Raw genomic sequence first — 21823 nt, 5'->3', positions numbered from 1 at the left:
GGTTTACTAAGGATGAAAAGAATTAGTTAGAAGGTGCCCTAGGGTTTGTTAATGAGAAGGGAACATGCTAATACAGTAGGAGGGGCGCCATTCTAGGTTTAGCAGATAGGAGTTGCTCTCCTATGCTCAGTTTTTCACAAAAACACCCCCTCTTTCAGTTGGACTTCACACCAGCTTCCCAAAAATTGCATTTCATCCATGAAACTTCCCCAGTTTTTCATAGAGTTTGTACAAAGAACCTTAGAGGTCACAATATTGAATTTAACTGGGAAAATGATACATTTTGACTATTCTAAGGCCAAAAATACCCCTGAAATGATGCCCTTAAGGCATCAAACTACAGAGTTATCACACCTCCCAACTTGACCATAGCTAGTCTTTAGCAATGTAGCCTTAAAGTTACACCGAGTATAGAGATCATTCCCACTGCAAGATCATCCCTAACAAAATTAGCCAAGTATCCTGATTCTAGAATTCTCAAACTTTGTATAGATTAGTATTGGGCATAAGGGGTAAAACTGTCTTGTTTTGAATATTACAGAAATTTGGCATAAAAATCTTATATACCCTTCCATTTGCAGAATGTCTTAATAATCTGATATTGGTTTTTGAAATCAGGCGGGTATTCTTCTTATCATTTTTTGCAGTGGATGTCTACCCCTGAACTTGATATGCACACTTATTTTTATTGCTACCTTCCACCGTTTGACGTGAATCTCAACACTTGACTTAGGTGAAGAGATCCGATTACTAAGTATTAGGTGATCATCTTTGACATTTCCTTTTTCGTTTGACGCAAATCTTGACACTTGATTTAGGTGAAGAGACCCGGTAACTAAGTCTAGGGTGTCCATTGTCCTCCTTTTTCTCTTTTTTTTTTTTTTGAAACACTATTCAGGGTAGTTTACTGTCTCTAACAATTTGAAGAATTTTTGTGTTTGATTTCTCAATCTTTCTCTTCTTATCTTGGTAGGGGCAAACTTGAGAGTTATTTTCCAATTTATAAACGGTTTTGACAATATTCAAATAAGACCAACTTTGACACCTATCACTTGTTACCAATTTCTACAAAATTCAATATTCTTCTATTAGTTTCCTCAACTTTTTCTTTTTGGGAATCTCTTTTAATGGAAAGAATATTTAAAATTTTTAGTGAAATTTTAATTCTACATATTTAAAGGCTTAGCTTCTCAATCATTTTTTTTTTCATTTTTTCTCTCCCTCTTTCATCACCCCCAACTTAAGTGCCGTTATCCCTAATGGCGTGACTAGGATGTGCAAAGGACTTGGGCCAAAGGGAACAATCAATAGGGTTTTCCTGAGGGGTTTAAGGTTTGCCAACTGATCTCGAATCAAGAAAAGGAAAAGTCAAATCGTAAAAGCAGAAAACACTAAAAACTACAGTGGGTTGCCTCCCAACCAGCGCTAAGTTTAATGTCTTCAGCCAGACACATTCATTCACCTCCTTCATCTAAACTCTTAGACTCACTTTCTTGTTCATACAAATAGAGCTCTGATTAGGCTAACCAAGGGGCAGATAGGGCATTTAAAAGATCATCAACTACATCTATCTTGCACTCATGTTCCCCTAGATTTGGATACTTAGAGGCACTAAAAACATTTAACTGGACTTTCTGCTCCCCAAATGAAATGTCCATTTCTCCCGATTTACAGTTGATGTTTGCATTGGTCGTTGCTAGAAACGAACGTCCTAAGATTATCGGATTATGGTTCAGTTCCTCGGTTGGGGTCCTGTCTAGGACAACAAAGTTTATGGGGAAATAACAATCCTATATCCTGACAATGACGTCCTCGATAACATCTTGAGGAGTTTTGAACGACTGACCAGTAAGTTGCAAAATTACCGGGATGGGTTTTAACTCGTCGATCCTGAGCCTTTCATAAATGATGGTTGGAAGCAGATTTACACTGGCCCCAAGATCTAAAAGGGCCCGATCAAAGGTGATTCCAGAGATGACACAGTTTATGAGAGGAGCACCTGAGTCTTTCATCTTCCGGGTAAGTTGGTTTAGGAGGACTACACTAACATTTGCTGAGAGCATCACTTTTTGTGGGGCCAATCGTTGCTCCCTCTTTTGAGTGCATAGCTCTTTCAAAAACTTGGCGTAGGCCGGGACATGTTGGATCACATCGAGGAGAGGGATGTTAATGTTGACTTGTTTCAATAGCTCCCTGATCTCCTCGTTGCAAATCTCTTTCTTTTTTCGTAACGACTCGACTGTGAGTGCGGTTGAAAAGGGGACTACAGGTTGGTTCACTATGGGTTCTTCTTGTAAAGTTTCCTTTCCTCCTTCTTCCCCCCCCCCCCCCCCCCCCCCCCCCAACTTAGGGTCTTGCTCCTTTTTCTCATATGGGTCTTCTAAAATCCTCCCACTCCTTAAGGTTGTAATAGTTTTGGCATTTCCGAACTGATGGTTTTTAGGAGGTGGGGGAATTTTTTGTGGAGGAAAACATGGTGGCTGATTCCTAGGATTTGCAATCGGTTGACTCGGTAATTTCCCTACTTCTCTCCTCGTATTGGCTTCGACTAGTTGTCCTACTTAGCTCTCAAATCTAGCAATGGACTTCTACCAAGTTAGGATTAGTTGCTAAAGCTACATGAATTGGTCATCACTGTACAGGTCTGAGGTGATTGTGGGTAATTCTGATACGGTTGGGCCTTGGTTCTTAGGGTACATCTACTGGAATTGACTCTACCCTTGTGGCCTCTGAAATTGCTGGGCCATGGAGTTAGATGGATGGTGTTGTTGGAACTATGTGTAGGTTTGACATGATTGAGCCAGTTGAGTCCCAAGGTAATCATTGTACTCCCAGTAAGTCTGGTCTTCAGACCTTGAGAGTGCACATCTGATAGGTTTTTTTTTGGGCTTGGGCCCTATAAGTGAAGTTGGGCTGATTTTCCCACACAGGGTTATATGGATAAAAGAACGTGTTAGCATTGGGTATGGGCCACTTTGTTGACGAATTACAAGGACTTGATCAAGTCTTTGGGCCATCCCATTAATCCTTATCCAGTTGTTGAAACACATGGTTCCACTCTATTTGTGGCTCAGGTTGGAAATAGTTTCTCATTCCATAAACTCCGGCCATTGAATTCATTTTATTTTATTTTATTTTAAGCCCCATTTTTCTTCTTCTTTATTTAATTTAAAATTTTAATTTTGAATTTTAATTTCAAATTTAGATTTTGAAATTTAAATTATGCAATTTAAACTCAAATTTGATATTTTTTAAATTTTTTGATTTTCTCTTTTTTTAAATTTTTTATTATATTTGAAATTTAAAATTTAAATTCAAATTTATATTTTAAAACTTAAATTCTTAAAATTAAAATTAAAATTTTTAAATTTTAACAAAAAATGCAAGAAATTCAAACTCACGACCTATGGACTGACCTAAGGTTTCCTAAACTAATGGTTCAACCAATGTGAATCCTCTTAGGTTCACTTGGAATTACACCACTTCCTTTGGTTAGCCAGGTAAGAGGTGGGGATGTGAGAGGCTCCCCTTGCTCTCGCAAGGACCTAATTAAGTAACCACAAAACCTACTTAGGCTTAGTCGTTTAACCACTTTCCTTAGACACCAACCGCCGGTTATGGAAAGTAATCACAAGTTTCGCTAAGATTCAACACACTTTTGAACTAAATGTGAGGCTCCCTAAATGATCTCACTATCCAAATTTTAAATTAGGGTTTACGGTGAACCGCACGTGAAGGGTGGTGATTTTTGGGCCATGGAAGGGTGATGAAATTCCCACATTATCTTATTTAAGTTGGATTTCCCTTAAATGGATTCATGAAAAAAAACATAATAAACAAAATAAATGCAAATAATTACAATGCATGAACAATTATTTCTAATATGCAATTCAACAATTTAACATAAAATAAAAAAATAAACTAAGCAAAAGAAGCAATTAAAATAATAAGAAAAAAGAAAACCTAACACATTCACAAATAACAAGATAATTTCAACAACTAAATAATCCTATATGATGCATGCTCTAGCATATCAAACCCTAAATGTTGGAATGCAATTGCAAAAGTTATAAAATATTAATTAAATATTTTTTTGAACTATTTTTGAATTTTTTATTTTTATTTTTTTTTTGAATTTTGAAATTTAAATTCAGATTCAAATTAAAAATAAATTTTAAATTCAAATTTTGAAATTTAAACTCAAATTCAAAATTTTGAATAATTTCCTATTAACAATTAATTATTCAATTAAATAACTAATTAAAGGGTAATTAAATAAAACAACAAATAATTACAACAATCAAAAAAATAAAAGGATTAATTATGCTAAAAAAAATTAACAACTACAAAAATAAATTCTAACAAGAAAAGTTGTTACTCAAAGGATTAAACAGAAAATAAAAAAAGAAGATTATGCTGCAAAAAAATAAAATAAAATAAAATAAATGAAGTGAATTTTTTTATCTGAAAATAAAAAAACAAACATAATAAAACAAAAATTCGAACAGGAAATTAAAATAAAGAAAAAAATAGATCCAGAAATAAAACAAAAGAAAAATAATAATAAAAATAAATACGATCTAGAAAAAGAATTAATTAAAAATTCGAAAATCACTATTCTACCAAAAAAAGAGTTCGAAAATAAAAATCAAAGAGAAACAATTCTCTTTTCTTCCGTAGTCCGACAATTCTCCAGTACGCCACCTTTCGCTATTACGTCCTACAAAATCAAAGAGAAACAAGAATTAAAATAAGATTACAAATCAAGTAATCAAACGAAAATCTAAAAATAATGAAACAGATCCAGACAAAGCAAATAAATTTTTTTCTCTATTGCTTCCCCAACAATGGCGCCAAAAACTTGGTGTTGGCGGAAGCGTGTCGTTAACCACTTTGGAACATCAGTTTAGAGATTTATAAACTTTTTCAATCCTCATGTAACCTTAAACAACATAGTATGTGGTGAGGAAGGGGTCGAACCCACAGAGAAGTGAGGGAAAAATTATTATTTCTCTTTGTTCTGGACAAATAAAAAGAAAATGGAATTGGGAATTGCAGAAAATAAGAAAATAAAATTTATTAATGTTGAAATTAAAGGTTTGGAATTAAACAAGACAATAATTAAAATTCAGAAATTAAAAGAGCATTGAAAGCAACAAAAGAAATAAATAAAAGTGATCCAAAATTCGGATCCAGTGGCAGTAGCAGCAGATTGGCCGGGCAACTTGCAGGAACCCCTCCTAACAAGATATGGGCATCCTTCCCTTTTTCAGCCCTTGAACCCCTCGAGACACCTTAGCCTTGAATCGGACGAATTCAGATCTACAAAACACACAAACGAACATAAATTAAATCTAAAAGATTGCTGAAATAAAAATAACATGAAAGAAAATAAAAGGATGGTTGATCAGATCCAGTAGCAGTAGCTACAGATTGGCTGGATTGCTTGCAAGAACCCCCCTTGACAAGATCTGGGCATCCTTCCCTTCTACAACCCTTGAACTCCTCAAAAAACCTTAGCCTTTTGAACTGGGTGAATTGACCAACCCCTTCTCTAGGGCTCTTGGGGTCATTTTTATAGAGAATGGTGGATAAAGCTGGGATTAGAGAGAAAGAGGGGGGCGGCAATTGGGTTTTTGCAAAAATATGGGCACCCTAGGGTTTAGAGTGGAGGGTTAGGATTGTTCTAAGGTGATCTTAAGGCTGAAAATAAAAGAAAAGGGCACCCAATATTATGTAGGGCTGGGATTTAATGGCTAAAGGTGAAGATTTAGAAGGGAGTGCCCAAGATTGGATGGTGGAGATTAGAAGGGATGGAAGGTGAGGATTTAGCAGATAGGGGCAACTAGGGTTTAGTAAGGATGAAAAGAATGAGTTAGAAGGCACCCTAGGGTCTGCTAATGAGAAGGGAGAATCTAATATAGTAGGAGGGGCGCCATTCTGGTTTTAGCAGATAGGAGGCACCCTCCTGTGCTCATCTTTTCACAAAAACACCCCCTCTTTCAATTGGACTTCACACCAACTTCCCAAAAACTGTATTTCCACACATGAAACTTCCCCAGTTTTCCATAGAATTTGCATAGAGAACCTCAGAGGTTACAATAATGAATTTAACTAGGAAAATGATACATTTTGACTATTCTAAGGCCAAAAATACCCTAGAAATGATGCCCTTAAGGCATCAAACTACAGAGTTATCAACAGGACTTAACCCTGAGTATAACATTGCACGACAACATATTCTTTCCCAAAATAGTGTAACTCTCTCTCAGGCATATGCCTTTGTGTCTGGAGAGAAGAGTAGGAGGAATGTGATGATGAAGAACCCAGGCCTTGAGTAGTCATATATGGTTTGCACAATAAAGCCTAAGTCGAGTAGGGACAAGGGTGGAAATAAATCGAGGAATGAGGACAAGAAGAATTTGATCTGTGATTACTGTAAAAAACCTAAGCATACTAGAGATACTTGTTGGAAACTTTACCCACACCTTATACCGAGTTGTCTTAGAAACAAGAAGGGAAACGTTAATATGGCAGTGATTGGTGATTTATAGGGACCACCTATTACAACTTCTCTAGAGTTTGTTGTAGCAACTGTAGTTAGGGCTGAGTTAGAGAGATATGTGTAGTTAGGGCTGAGTTAGAGAGATATGTGTAGTTTCTGAGTCAAAGGGATACAACCAGTTCCATCTCACCATCAGGTGGAGAAGGTGCAAGTGGATCAAGAGGTAGTCATTCTACATCGTTTGGACATACAAGTAGTTCACATGCCACTACAAATTATGTATCCACTACAAGTAAGGGGAGACCTCCCATTATAGACTTAAGAGCCTCAGAACATATGGCCAATGTTTTCACTATCTTCTACTCATATCACCTTTGCTATGGTAGAAATAGAGTTTTCATATCTGATGGATTACATGTTTTCATTGTTGGGAAAGGGCCTATCAAGATAACTGATACCATTACCCTGCCTTCTGTACTTCATTTCCCTAGACTGAGCACTAATTTTTTATCTATTAATAGTTTGACAAAGAATTTGAATTGTTGAGTGATTTTTTTTCTCTTGATCATTGTGTTCTTCAGGATTTGGAATCAAAGAGGACGACTGGGAGTAGTTGTGAGGTGAATGAAATCTATCTTCTTGATGTGCTTCCCAGTCATTAGAGTCATCATGTCAGCAAAGATAATGAGCTAGAGCCAGTAGGTCAGATTATGTTTTTGCATAATTGATTAAGGTATTTATCTTTTGCTTCTTTGCATTTTTTGTTTCCAAAGTTTTTTGAGTCTGTCAATTTGTCCAGCTTAGAGTATGAGGGTTGTCAACTTAGAAAGCATTATAGTCATTCATTTAAAGTAAGCAATAAAAGATTTTTTTTTCCATTTTTGATATTTTGTGATACTAATGTGTGGGGATCATATCATATTTCTTTTATGGGTGGCTACCGGTATTTTTAGTTTTTTGTGGTTGATTATTCTCGATACTCTTGGATATATTTGATGAGATCCTGTGAAGATGTACTCTTTTTGGTACAACAGTTCCATTAGATGGTATTGATGTAGTTTAGGGATCGAGTGAAAGTGTTTAGATAAGACAATGCCAGGAAATACTTTGAGAAAAGCTTGGCATCATATTTGTTGGAGCATGGAGTAGTCCACCGGAGCAGTTGTACATACACTCCACAACAGAATGGTGTAGTAGAAAGGAAGAACAAACATTGTGGAAGTAGCAAAAAGTATGATGGTGAGTTTTGTAGTCCAGTTTGTTTTTGGGGTGATTTAGTCTTTATAGTAGTTTCTTGATTAATTTGGTACCCCTCTCATGTTCTTGGATGCAGTACTCCATTTAACATTCTTTTTCTTGAGGGAGAGATGTTCCATGTTCCTTTAAGGGTGTTTGGATGTGTATGCTTTATCTATATTCTTGGCCCTCACTACTCATAGTTGGACCCTAAGGCGAAGAAGTGTGTTTCCTTGAGTTTGTAGGAAATTAGAAGGGGTATTGTTGTTATGATCCAGTCTTAGGGAGTCGGTATGTTACTATGGATGTTACCTTTTTTGAGTCCACACCTTTTTTCTCATGGGTTATACTCAGGGGGAGTGTTTTGGGGAAGGAAGTGAGCATTCTATACCACTTCTTGTTCTAGCTCCTTTGTTCACTCTAGCATCTGACCCACCTACTCCACCCACTTTGCCACCTCAATTGCATCCTACCTCTTAGTGTTTTACATGATAACACCTACAACAGCATAAGGAGGTTAATTCCATAGCAAAGGAACCCACGTCACCACCTATCAGTCAGTTCATCGGAGATTCCAAGTTCAACTGACACAGACCCTGGTATGCCTCCTGCTCCCTCTGATAGTTCAGTTCCTATTGATACTATTATCATTGTTCCTAACACCATTATATATGACCTAGACCATCCTATTGCACTCTGAAAGGAAAAGAGAAAGTGTACAACCCATTGCATCTGAAATCACATTTCCTATAGTAGGTTATCTCCCTCCTACTAGGCCTTTCTTTTTTCTCTTGACTCTATGTCTATACCTAGGAGTGTTAGTGAGGTTTTCTCCCAACTTGAGTGGAAGACAACAATGTAGGAGGAAATGGAAGCACTAATTAAAAATCAGACATGGGAGTTGGTGGATTTACCTGATATCAAAGAGACAACTGGGTGTAGATGGATTTATATAGTGAAGTACATAGCAGATAGAAGTATAGAAAGGTACATGGCAAGGTTGGTTGCAAAAGGGTACACTCAGACTTATGGGGTAGACTACTTGGAGACTTTTGCATCAGTGCCAAGATGAATTCAATTCGGATTCTCTTATCCCTAGCAACTGCCTACTCTTGGCCCCTCTTCCAACTTGATGTGAAGAATACATTTCTTAATAGAGATTTGTAGGAGATGTACATGGACCTTCCAACTGGATTTTACAATGATGTGACCAAACGAAGGGTATGTAGGTTAAAGAAGTCTTTATATGGTTTGAAACAATCACCCAAAACTTGATTTGATAGGTTTAAGAGTGCATTAACTGTATTTGGATATAATCAAACTCTATATGGTCATACCTTGTTTGTGAAGAGAAGGGGATCACTGGTGCCTACGCTACTAGTGTATGTGGATGATATTGTAGTCACAAGAAATGATCTGAATGAAGTTGATGCCTTGAAGAAGAACTTACACAGGGAGTTTGAGATTAAATACCTTGGGGAGCTAAAGTATTTTCTTAGCATTGAGGTGGTGAGGTCTAAGCATGGAATCTTCATTTCATAGAGGAAGTATGTTTTGGATTTACTATAGGAGATAGGAAACTTGGAGCAAAACCAATAGATACACCTATTAATCAAAATCACATAATTAATGCTTTATATGGTGAGCTAATGAAGGATGTTGGAAGGTATCAGAGATTGGTGGGTTGGTTGCTATACTTGTGTATGACACAACTGGATATTCTCTATGTAGTTAGTATGGCAAGTCAATACTTTAACATTGGGAGGTTATTGACAGGATACTTGCCTATTTGAAAGGACACCCAAGCAGAGGCATACTATTTGCTAACCATGGACATTTAAGATTAGAAGCTTACATGGATCCCGACTGGGCAGGATGCCTAATTGACAGGAGAACTACATTAGGAGTGTGCACTTTTGTTGGAGGTAATCTGGTTTCAAGAAGAGTAAGAAACAATCAGTTGTAAAAAGGTCAAGTGTAAAAGCTGAATATAGAGTTATGGCACATAGTTATAGGTGTAAATCGGGTCATGCCGCCCATGGCCCGGCATAGCCCGACCCGACTTTGGACCGGCCCGGTACGATGGCACGCGAACTATGTCAAATCCGACACGATGGTCTGAGTCGTGTTGGGCCTGGGGTTATAGGTCCACTAGCCAGGCCGACACAGCATGCCCAAACGGGCTGTGCCGCCCACGACCCGGCCTAGCATGGCCCATATATATTATTTATATAGTTTATATATATTTATATATATATATATAGATATAATATAATATCTATATTATATAAATTATAATTATATAATAATATATAGAATATAATATATTAATAAAATAAACAATTGTTTTCAATTTTATTCTACTAATTTATTTAATCATTGTGTATATAAGCAATTGTATACATCAAAATTCATATAAAATTAAAATTTTAAGTTTTTTCAATTTTTTAAATAAATAGCTTTGGACTGGTCCACGACCTAGCCCGTGGCATGACATAGGCCCACACGAGCTTGGGCCGTGCCGGGCCAACCTCCCAAGTTATCCTAGGGGAGCGCGGCACGACCTGTTTTCCACCTTTACACATGGTGTTTCAAGTTCCTTTGGGTCCAATCCATATTAGGAGAGATTGAACTAGAGGTAGAAGAACCTATGATGATGTACTATGATAAATCAAGCAACAATAAACATTGCCCATAACCTAGTTCAATATAATAGAACACAAAGCATATATAAGTGGATAAACACTTTATAAGGGAAAGGGTGACATCCAGATAAGTGTGTCTATCATATGTTGCATCTAACCTACAACTAATTGATGTTCTCACAAAAGGTGTTGCAAGAAACAAGCTTGAACATAATCTATGCAAATTGGGAATGTGTAACATCTATTCCCACCTTGAGAGGGAAGTGTTGAGATTGGGCAACACTAATTTTTGTTCATAATGCTTAGTTAGAGTTATTGAGCCCAAGGCCCATTAGTTTATGTTTTATTAAGAGTGTCTTTTATGTGTTTTTAGTATTAGCCGATTAACTAAGGGTATATTTGTCATTGTAGTATTTTTTTGGTTGAGTATATAAGTTAATGAAAGGGGCGGTCAAATTAGTTTTTGGCTTTCTCCCATTCTTTTCTATTTTTCTCCTCTTCCCCTCTCTGCAGAATTCTCTTTTCCCTTACCTTTTTTTCACAGGTTACAAATCAAATTGGAGTTTTGTAGTTTCTACTAACAATGTTTTATAAGTATCATTAAGGGCTTCTTTTGTTTACTAATTAAATAATTTGTTCTAAGGGTTTGCTTTTACATTATGTAAAGGGTTTAAATTTTGTTATGGTTGCTAGTGTATTCACTATAGGAGGCTAAGTGGGTTGTAGGGAATGCAAATTATTTTTGTGGTGGTTGAAATAGAAGTCATACAACTTGTACACATGGTTAAAAGTATCAATACTTCCAAATGTATTAGTAGGGGTGTATCAGAGCTTTAAACCCTGCATGTTTTATTTTTTTTTCAAAATTTCATTTTTATAGATATTTTTATATTATTTAATAAAAAAAATAAAGGGTTTCCTAAAAACAACTTTAAACAGGTTTATTGAAACCCTCATTATGGGGCTTATCGTATCAATACTTTGAACCTTGCTCGCAGATTCTATATAGACCCGAGGTTTAGGTAAAAACTCTTGTTTTCCCTCATTGTCCTATCTATTGATTGCTGAATCAATAATTGGGTGTTTGCTCTTGTAGTTACACTATTTATATGAGTGCAACTAGGTTAGGATAGCCTGAACCCAACCCAAAAAATTTGGGTTGAAGTTCAGGTTAGGGTTAGGGTTGATTTTTTTGAAGGTAATGTAAAATTTTATTGATAATGACAGAAACATCAAGCATACTACACGAGCTAGGGTTCTACCACCCATACAACAAGGGATTATCACCCCTAAGCCCATAGAACCAATAAAAATAGATAACCAACTACACACCCTATCCCCTGAACAAGCTATGGCTTTCTAAAATTTCCAGCATTTAATCGATAAAAATCCATGACCCTGCTTTTCCCCGTTCCCACTTCCTTTTTAATCAACTCCTCCTTAAATCCTCTATTTTCAAAGATTCTACCATTTCTCTCTGACCACAAGAACCAAATGCTGGAATACTAAACTCTAATCAATTGTTGGTTAGGGTTGAAAGATATTGCTCAAATTTGGGTTGGGTTAGGGTTGAGACTTTGGTCAACCTAACTCAACTTGAACTTGACATGAAAAAACATTAATACATGTATACCAAGTAAAGATTGTATTAATTGAAAATGTGGGAAATCCCCACTAAGTACACAACTAACCCCTTTAAGATGAGAAGCCTTGTGGGGCTATGAAGAGAGTGGAATACATTCAGAGTGGTGTTGATTATACTTTGTTCATAAGGAAATAGGGTGATATGCTTACAACTAGTGTTTAGAAAACCTAACCGGACCAGCCGGTCGGCCCGATTGAACTATAACCTAGGACCTTGGCCGGTTCGTTCATACCCCAATAATCGCTTTTGTTAAAAATCGATGAAAACCAGTTGGCCATCCAGTTTAACTAGAAAACCAATGAACCGGTCCCGGTTTCATGAAACCACCTGGGTCTTTAACTCATAGAAATTTCAAAATATGTTTAACTAGATTCGAACCTATGACCTCTTATTTTCATATATTGCATTGCTTAATTATCATTAATCTACTTCTTAACTTATGTTAATTAATGACTCTTATACATATTGCTTTATTACTCATGTATTTTAAAGAAAATGTAAGTTAAGAGACTTGAGCTGTAGTTATTTCCATTAAAAATTAAGGAATTTGCCATCAATACACCATATTTGAGTATATTAAAAGTAAATTATATTATATATAATATTTATATGACCCATATATATATATGCCACATCATCACGGAATTTGCCATCAATACCCCGGTTGAACCTTAACCTCTAAACCTCTCCCCTCTTTGTTTCTATGCCTGATTTGGTTCTCTGAACATTGCTTACAACTCTTATAGTCTTTGTGGAAGAGGTAAAAGGATTGGAGTTCTTGGAATTTGAATTTGAGATTAAAGATCTAGGCCATCTGGGATTCTTCCTTAGGATTGAAGTTGCAATGTCACAATAAAGTGTGTGTATATATATATATTCTTGGTCAATTTATGCATGCTCCCAAGATTCTCCACAAGAAGGTAATTGAAAGGATTCTTGAGTATTTAAAGACTTGTCTAGGGAAGGGAATTTTGTTCAAGAGGCACAAGACATTTGAGATAGAAGCATATACTAATGTTGACTAGGCTGGATCGATTGGAAATAGGAAGGCTACTTCTGGATATTTCACATTTGTTAGGGGGAACTTGGTTACTTGGAGAAGTAAAAAGCAAAATATGGTTGTTAGATCAAGTGTAAAAGTTGAATATATGGCTATGGTTCATGGTATTGCAAAACTATTGTGGATTAGGACATTCCTAGGCAAACTGGAAATGAAGATTGATGGTCCTCTCAAGTCGTACTATGACAACAAGGCTGCAATAATCAATATTGCTAATAACCCGGTACAACATGATAGGACTACACACATTGAGATTGATCGACATTTTGTGAGAGAAAGAATTGTCTCAGGTGAGCTTTTTATTCCTTCATACCTCCAAAGATGTAGATTGCTGATGTTTTAACAAAATGCCTTCATTCTACGAAGTTTCTTGATTTACTTGGCAAACTAAACATGACTGGCATTTATGCTTAGCTTGAGGGGTAGTGTTGTAACGAGTGGTTGTGTGTTAGTGGGCCTATTTGTCCTATTTATATTTCAGCTCCTTTCACTGTTGTGGGCCTATAGTTATTGGGCCTGGACTAGTCTAGGTGTCCCGTCACTAATCAAGATCATTCTAACCCATTTATGTAATATTCAAATGTTAACATAAATTAAGTTCTAGGGCCAGCAGAGAACACTTTTGTTGCTCGTTCATTCTTCTCCTCTCTTCTCTTCACTTCTTTCTCTTATTCTCTAGAAAATCAGCAAACAATGGGTATCCCATGTAAAACACTTACATCATGCATTTATATCCAATTTTGAAGCTAAAGGCCATAACTCTAAATTTAATTAAATTTCTAGCATGTGCAGACATTTTTATAGTATAATTTGTAAAAAAACTCCACTTTACATATTTTACAAGTGTTCCAGCTATAAATTACATATTTGGTATGACACCAATATGCTCGGTATCATAGGAATGCATTTTTGGGGAGAAAACATTGTTCTTTGGAAGGTAATTTTTTGTGTTTGATCTCTCATTGTAACCATGGTTATGATGGATTTTGTAGATGCATATATATCTTGACAAACCACACAAGTCTTGTTTTCATATTGACATGATTTTTATTGGTTTCCATATTTACTCTTAGTGCCATTAAACCTGCAAAAGTATTTCTGCACAATAAGTGGTATTATGAGCTCATGGCTGCACAAACAACAGAGGATAAAAACTTGTGATTTGGTAATTTTAATAAGGCTCAGTTTGGAAGGAGTACAAAGACAAATATTTAGAGTACAAAACCGTGTATTTTGTATTATTTTATATGTATTTTCACTGTACATATTTGTATTAGCACTCTTTCCAAACTAAGCCTAAGGCTCCATTTGGAAGGAGTACAAATACAAATGTGTAGAGCGCAAAACCTTGTGTTCTGTATTATTTTGTATGTATTTGTATTTGTACTCCTGAGCCTAAAGAAAATATCATCAAAGTAAAATTCCATTAAACCTCAGATATATGTCTAGACATTCATTGTACCTATCAACTATAACACATGACCTGAAAGGGAAATTGAAACAAAACTATATCTTATTGTCTTTGGTTTTTGTTAGCCATAAGATTCTAATCATTCCTAGTCATCCTTGCCCTGATCCTCATCATAGTAATTGAAAGGGAGTGGGACTGATTTGAATGCACGATACTTGCCCACATTATTCAAGTGCTCATTTTCCAACCTGGTTAATCAATACCATGGGCATAATCAGATAATAATTAACAAGAAGTAGGGTTTAGGCAGTACCAACTAAGACCATTTGATAACACTATAGAAGCCCATGCTTGGCTAAACAAGATCTTTGTTGTGTTAAGTTCCAAATAAATATCACCACCATCATCATCATAAGAAATAACAACAATAACAACAGAAATAGCAGCAGCAATAACAACAGCATTATTTATTAGGCTTGGGATGGGGGCCTGGTCTAAGTGGCAATTTTATTCCATAGAAGGAAAACTAATGATAACAAACAAAATCATAATCATTATCATCATAGAAATAACAACAAGAATAAAAACAACAAAAGCAGTGGCAACAACAATAACAGCAAACATTATTCATTGATCTTGCCATGGGGACTAGCCCAAGATCTAAAAATTATAATCACATTGTAAATTGTAGATAATGTTGAATCAAATTGAATCATGAATCTTATAGTAAATTCAAATATTATTTTTCTTTTTCATAAATTTGTTAGCAATTTAAAATAGATATGCCAAAAACTGAATATATTACCCTATTTTTAATCCATATCTACCATATTTAAACTTAACACAATAGAATTTACCACTCATACAATAGAAGCATGCATAAGATGATATAATCAAGCTTGACTTGAAAATGAACTCATCCACGTTGATTTTTGACCTATATATGATAAAAAAAAAAACTTGATAAAGTCTCTGAAAAGGTCTTAATTAACATAAATTTCTAGTAATAATTGTAAAAAGAGGGTAGCCTAGAAAATAGAAGAAAATAGAGAACATGGTCTCAATTGAGTTGATTCAGATGGCATGAATCATATAAATCATAAATCTAATTATACGATTCCAATAGTGGTCATAAGATTTTTTTTTCATAAAAGGATTTGGACATAAGACTTGAATCAAAACCATTGAAATTCACAATTTGAAATGTGAATCTATTGTAAATCTTAAGATTTTGATAACTGTGGCTTAGGCGAAGTGGGCGATTACCATACAGAAGAAAACTGATAATAACAAACACTTCACTATTACTATTAAGACTATTAAAGGGAGAGAAAGAAGGAAACAGAGAATACCAGAAGAAATTCCAATTTCCACGACGAAGGATCTCTAGGCAGTTAACTATTGCCACTACAGCTCTGTGATGCAGATTAGGAATTTGAAATTCAAAAACCTGTTGCATCCAGGCAAATCTCAGCAAGATATTGACAGCCTGCAATGACAAATTTTATCAATGTAGTGAATGGACAAAAAAGGCACCACTTTTGCCTGATTAAGTCACTTTTTTTACCATGGCTATGAAGTAGACACTTTTGTATGGGACAAGAAGCTTGTCTCTTAACCAACGGTTTTTTGAACGCCACCGCAGAAGCCCCCAGTCCATAACAATATCCCAATATGTATTCAAGGATGTTGCAATGGCATAACTTATGGCAGCCATCACCCTCCAATTTATACCCTTCTTCAGTTCATAAGCTGTCCTCAAGACCATTGCAACAAGTGTAATGAAGTATCTCAGGCCATTGTACCCATGTACTGCATGTTTTTCTTCAAACAACCGCCGTAGGCACTACAAAAGAACCAGATTATACTAAGGGCCAAGCATCATGATACAAGGGAAGAACACAAACACTCAAATAAAACAAGAAATACTTGCAAGAAGCGGGACCAATATGGGATAACTGCTACAATGAAATAGAAAAAGTTATAGATCTTTCGACTGTGGCATTTGTTCTGTCTTCTGGAGAAGTCTCCCCAACCATAGTAGCAGATATAGAACTCAATGCTCCTAATGGCTTGGATCTGAGATGGGATAATAGTAAGCACCAATCTTAAGATAAGTAAGGAAAACTATCAAAAAAAAATAAAGGAAAATTCCAAAGGAGGTGGAATATTATCTACTATGCGCAAATAAAGTATGGACAAAATTATAGAACCTGGCTAGTTAGCTGGTCTGCCATGAAATGGTCAGGGAGGGTAACCTGTGGAGAAAGAAAAATAAGAAGAAATACTACTCATCTGACTTCATATTGCAAATACTTTAAGTCCCAATACCTTGTATAGTGGAGCACAAATACAGCGAAATAGGCATTTGATTAAGAAGAAGCGACTTGAACGATATATGATGTTGAAAGGACAGAACATTATAGCAAGTAGAACCTGAAAAGGAAGGTAATTAGACATATTAGGAAAATATTATCACCTCTTACACTGAATGAAGGAACCATGTTCCCTAAAATGAAGAATATAATGATCCCTGTTATGTAGCAGCTAATGTAAATTAGATTTACATGATTTATATATTAGTAGAGAAAATTTTGATAAGGTCCAGAATCTTACAACAAGTAATCCCAAAGGAACAAGTTCTGTAAGTTCCTTGTAATTTTGGGTTTTTGAGTCCATCTCCATGTCCAAATTTGCAATGGCAGTAGCCAGTGATAGTACTGCAAGACCTGCACTGAGAAGGAATACTTCTCGGTGACCCAACTCTGTTCCTTGCTTGAAATCAAATATAAATCGATAGTTGACTCGGTAACGCCTCCAGAAATATATGTTGGCAGCATACAAGAGCATATGCAGGACGATGAAGGCAAATAAGCTGCAAGGGATTCTGAAATAATTTTTCAATTGGACCATAGTAAAAGCTTGGAAGAGTTTCTATTAGTAAGAGAAAGGCAATTTAGAACTAAATACAAGAAACATTTATATTTATTGAAAGCTTAAAATGACCTCATTAAAGGATAAAGTCAGAATTTAAACCTCCGTTTAACATGGTCTCTAGATGCCTCAGAATTAGATGAATAACTAATTAATAAGAAGAATATTCAATAAAGTCCTTTCTTGCCTGTAAAGTGGAAACATATTTTCCATGTACAAAGAACCTTCTTCCTTTCTATCGATTAGATTTCTAGAATGTATAATCAAACAAAGAGCCACTACGAGGGCAAGTGTGCAACCGGATAAGAATCCTGAAAATAATTATGAATAAATTAATGATTTACTAGAATAACACTAAGAGTACAAGAAAGTTTTTCCCTATTTTTTTAGTCCTCCAAGACACTTTAGAAAGGAAATGCAAAAGAAGTTTTCAATAAAGGGTTAATAGAAGTTATATTGTTCATTTTGAAAAGGAAACAAGGATCTGTTCAGATTTTAGTTAACATTTACACTGGTAACTCTTTCAATTCCAAGGCAGATTTGTTTCATGCCTCAGACCATATTATTGATCACCAATTGGGGAAGGAGATTGGTAGTATTATTTACCTGAAAAGAATGTTATCATATGCTTTTCTCTCCTTGCTTTTGGTCTCAAGGACTTTAATCCTTTTCTTGGGTTTGAGTTTGAGAAGTATTTGATGAAGGTACCTTCCACCCTCTCCAAGAGAGCAAGAACCTATGACGATACAAGTCAAGTCACCTATTGTTTACATGCCATCTTATCATATTACTGAGTAAAATAGAAAATTATGCTACTTAGTTCATGACAGAACTTTATGTAACAGTAAAATATGGAATGCACATAAAACCAAGAGAAACACGATTTGTAAACGAATGCGTAATGATAATTGAAGAAGAGGGATTGCAATTACCACTATTAAACAGTATATACAGCATCATGCAAGAAGTTATTAACTAGATAATGAATATATTAAACGAACCTCATCTGAGCTGCCAATGTAAGAGTGGTCGAGAGTTTCTAAGTATGGCCTTGATGCATTCCTTGATGTGATCTACATTAATGAGGAGATAAGAAATATGCAAAATTAGTAATTCACTAAAGGCAACAGAAGGGCACTAGACAAGAGGCCATTGCTTGGTGAAATGGTAAAATCTCAGGATGACAAGCATGAGAATAGAGTTTGAGTCTGAAAGCGGCAATTCTGTGCAGAAAAATGCCAATGGTAACTGGTAAGATCTGTATTCAGTCAGTCTATCCCTTCCAAGAACCCAGATAGCTGGGATAATTATTAGGTAATGGCCCTATTAGAAGGGTGTTAAGGAAATAAAGAAACTTGCTAGTTTTGCCCCTAATCCATATTAAGGAAATTATTGGGTAAATTTAACTGCAACTTAGGATGTTTAAAAGATTGATACTAACCTTGTCATGTTTCTTGATGATCTTGGAGAATGCTAATAAGTTCATATAGCTGGTTCATACATGAGCAAAAAAATAGATCCATGTTAATTTAAATACATATTATCAACTTTCCAGAATAAAGATCTGGGAGATCCATTTATTGTTTCTTACTTGAAGCGCTTTAGAAGAAGAAGCTTTTGGTAGAATTCAGTAAATGCAATTTTCAGTCTTTCTTCAACTTGCCTCAACTCCTCCTTTTTGTAACTCAACTCCTCCTCTTCAGAATCCTTGAGTACGCCTTTAATGGTTGAAAGCGGAGTTTCACGAGTGTTTTTAATCTTTACACGCCTGAGGATTTCTGGTGCAGGTCCATAGTTACCAGTGTTCAATTTCTTATTGCATGCATCTTCTGTATGTTCTTCCATCTGACCTCTACTTTTCATCTCCTCATGTATTAAATCCATTGGCTCTCTTTCTGCACACTTAGAGAAACCTAAGGATAAATCAGTCTTTCTATCTTGGAATAAAATATAAAAGGGTTAGACAGTTAGTTAAAAAATGTTGGCATTTTCTTGGTAAAACTTTTCATCTGTATAATTGGAGTGAAGTTCTTGGATCATTAACCTCTTTAACTGCAGAAGTACTTTAAATTATTGTTATTAATTTTAATATATATATACGCATTGAATAGTCTTAGCATTATCATACCCAAAAGAGCAAGCCTAGGAGATCTATTAGAACAAAACCTGGCACAAGTTGGTGATCCTCTTCTCCATCAGTGGGATCTTTTTGGATAGTCATATATAATCATCTTGATTTCTAGAAGAGAACCTTTTCATCTGGTTTGAAGAATCTGATTAAAATAACTTTGGTCATAGAGTATGTTCTAAACAGGAAATATTGATTGGAGAGACTGGAATAATAAGATTGGACATTATCTTTATGATATGCCTAGTTACTATGATATGTAAAGTAGCACCTGGATTATCTAAATTTTCCTTTATCTAATTCTCCTATCTGTTTATATATCTACATATATATATATATATATATATTGATGAATGGGTGGATATAAAACCTATTCTTTCTATAATCATAGTGCATACCTGGTTTTCTGTCACTGTATGGCGTTGAAACTTTTGACAACTCCATTGCAGAAACATCTGATTTAAGATGTTTTATTGTATTAGAGTCACTGGAATCTGGATTTTTCACCTTTATCCTCAAGGCAATTAATGCATCCATCTGCTTATGGAGCAAAGATGCTTCATCCATCACCTCCTTTACTTTATCCTTGTAAAACATGTTGACCTTGTTGAATTCATCATTAAGTTTCCTGAAGAACATAATCTCATGCTCACTTGCATCTGCTGGCATGAGAAATCTGGTTTCGTAGTATCTTTTTGAATCATCTCTCTGCACATCACCAGCATCTATCTCTTGATTTTCAACATCCCCATGGGAGCTCTTGAGGTTGCTACCTCTATACGTTAGTCTACTGAAGGCCCTGTGAATCCTGTTCTGTGAGCCTTCAGGGTGTGTTGCAGGCTTCTTCTTCTGCTCGAAATGCATGATCTCTTTTAGTAATCTCCTGAGACCATTGTAGTCCACATAAGCTTCTTGCCACTCGGTTACCATTTGTTCTGAAAACTCCTTTCTGAACTTCATACTTATTTTCCTTTATAAGTTCAGGTCTTTACACTTAGAAAACAGCCAGACCTCAGGAGCGTAAAAACCTTGAAAACTAGGGGAAAAAAAAAAAAGAACACCCATCAGGAATGTTTATGGATTTTCAGAATTTTTCTAGATGCCTCAAATAATAAAGTAATTTATAAGAGAAGGTGGTGGAGAAACAGGATAGAAATTGAAAAGCTCATCCCATCCATCAAACTTCAGCTTATCTTTACCAAGTACTTGGATGGGTTAGTTTTGATTTCCCAACAAAATGACAGAAGAGATTCTAAACAAACAAAATGGAAGCTAAGTTCATTGAAATTTAGAGAAAATTTTAGGTTTCTTCCATGTAACCCCAAAACCTCTATTCTAGGGTTAAACAGAACAAAATGAAAACATGTCACATGTCTTCTTTTTAACTGCCTCTACTCCATTGAACACAGAAGTCAGAACAATGCTTCCATCAATATTCAGAATTTGATATATGCCATTCATCACAAATACTCAAGACACTATCAGATCAGAACATAATACTGCAAAAACAGAAAAAGCACAGTAAAATCATCTCTATCCATGAACCATAAGCAGTCCACAATTCCACATGGGACAACCATCATTTGAATTTTACCATAATTGATTAAAACATCCCTCAACTTAACCTAAAGAGCATTCAAGAATTAACATTCCACTAGAAGTCCCACCATATGTTATAATGGACAAAGAACAAACAACATCAAAGAAAGAATCAACTACAATGGGAGAATAATAAATGGAAGACATACCATGCTCAGATTATTGAATTAAGAAGAGACTGCCAGAGAGGTAGATCCAGGATTAAAACTCCACTTGAAGGTAATAGAGTTTGATTTCCTCTGACTAGGCTCTTAAGACTTCAGAACTGTAGAGTGATCAGGTTCATATGACAGGCATGGCAGTTCCAATCTTCTAAGGGAACTGGAGTATACTGTGCCAATCATAATATAGCACGTCAGACTGGTTTGTGGGACCCACTTATACTGAGCTGATATGATTGTATCCTGATTTGACACAGATTACGAGTAGAACTGGGGAGGGTTCGACAGTTATTGTCTCCCCTCCACGGCTCCACCATAATAAATGGGTAATACCCAAACACAAACAGCACGTGTCTCTGTTTATTTAATGCTACGTGACCCCTGGAAAATGTGGTAGCACCACAAGCATCTTATGAGCGATTCGTTTCGGTTTGTGGACCCCGCTTTCAGAATGTTTTACCTATGTGGGACGGTGCGGCTGTAACGATCCTTATCAGGT

The 21823-nt window shown here is 35.7% G+C and overlaps 1 protein-coding gene across 14 annotated transcripts; it reads right to left on the bottom strand.

Moving 5' to 3' along the window:
- Positions 1-4362: 4362 nt before the first annotated feature.
- Positions 4363-21619, bottom strand: LOC104609406 (phosphate transporter PHO1 homolog 10-like). Of its 14 annotated transcripts, XR_016083564.1 has the most exons (16): positions 21313-21616; positions 19963-20600; positions 19028-19349; positions 18878-18926; positions 18438-18509; positions 18043-18172; positions 17624-17747; positions 17119-17389; positions 16834-16938; positions 16716-16760; positions 16432-16581; positions 16070-16348; positions 15855-15991; positions 15360-15439; positions 14609-14750; positions 4369-5322 (listed from the first exon to the last, which is right to left on the bottom strand). XR_016083564.1 is itself a non-coding variant. In XM_088899879.1 (15 exons), the coding sequence occupies exons 2-15, from the start codon at positions 20522-20524 to the stop codon at positions 5270-5272; spliced, it is 2340 nt and encodes a 779-aa protein (XP_088756005.1). In that variant the 5' UTR covers positions 20525-20600; positions 21313-21619; the 3' UTR covers positions 4364-5269. The 14 variants fall into 14 exon arrangements, 13 of the variants coding, with proteins under 13 accessions (XP_088756009.1, XP_088756005.1, XP_088756008.1 ...); XM_088899879.1 differs by lacking the exon at positions 14609-14750 and having other exon boundaries at positions 4364-5322; positions 15855-15952; positions 21313-21619; XM_088899882.1 differs by lacking the exon at positions 14609-14750 and having other exon boundaries at positions 4366-5322; positions 19100-19349; positions 21313-21619.
- Positions 21620-21823: the final 204 nt, after the last annotated feature.

This window comes from Nelumbo nucifera, chromosome 3 (genome assembly GCF_055504915.1).
Source record: "Nelumbo nucifera cultivar China Antique chromosome 3, China Antique-T2T, whole genome shotgun sequence".
NCBI lineage: Eukaryota > Viridiplantae > Streptophyta > Magnoliopsida > Proteales > Nelumbonaceae > Nelumbo > Nelumbo nucifera.
The sequence above is the reverse complement of the archived record's forward strand: the minus strand, read 5'-3'. Positions and strand labels throughout refer to the sequence as shown.

Coding starts and splice junctions, on each gene's coding strand:
- LOC104609406 (XM_088899872.1), bottom strand. CDS start 20,524: ATGAAGTTCAGAAAGGAGTTTTCAGAACAAATGGTAACCGAGTGGCAA. Junction 18,510..18,877: donor TCATCAAGAAACATGACAAG/GTTAGTATCAAT, acceptor TCATTAATGTAG/ATCACATCAAGGAATGCATC. Junction 16,349..16,431: donor ATTGGTCCCGCTTCTTGCAA/GTATTTCTTGTT, acceptor GTTCTTTTGTAG/TGCCTACGGCGGTTGTTTGA.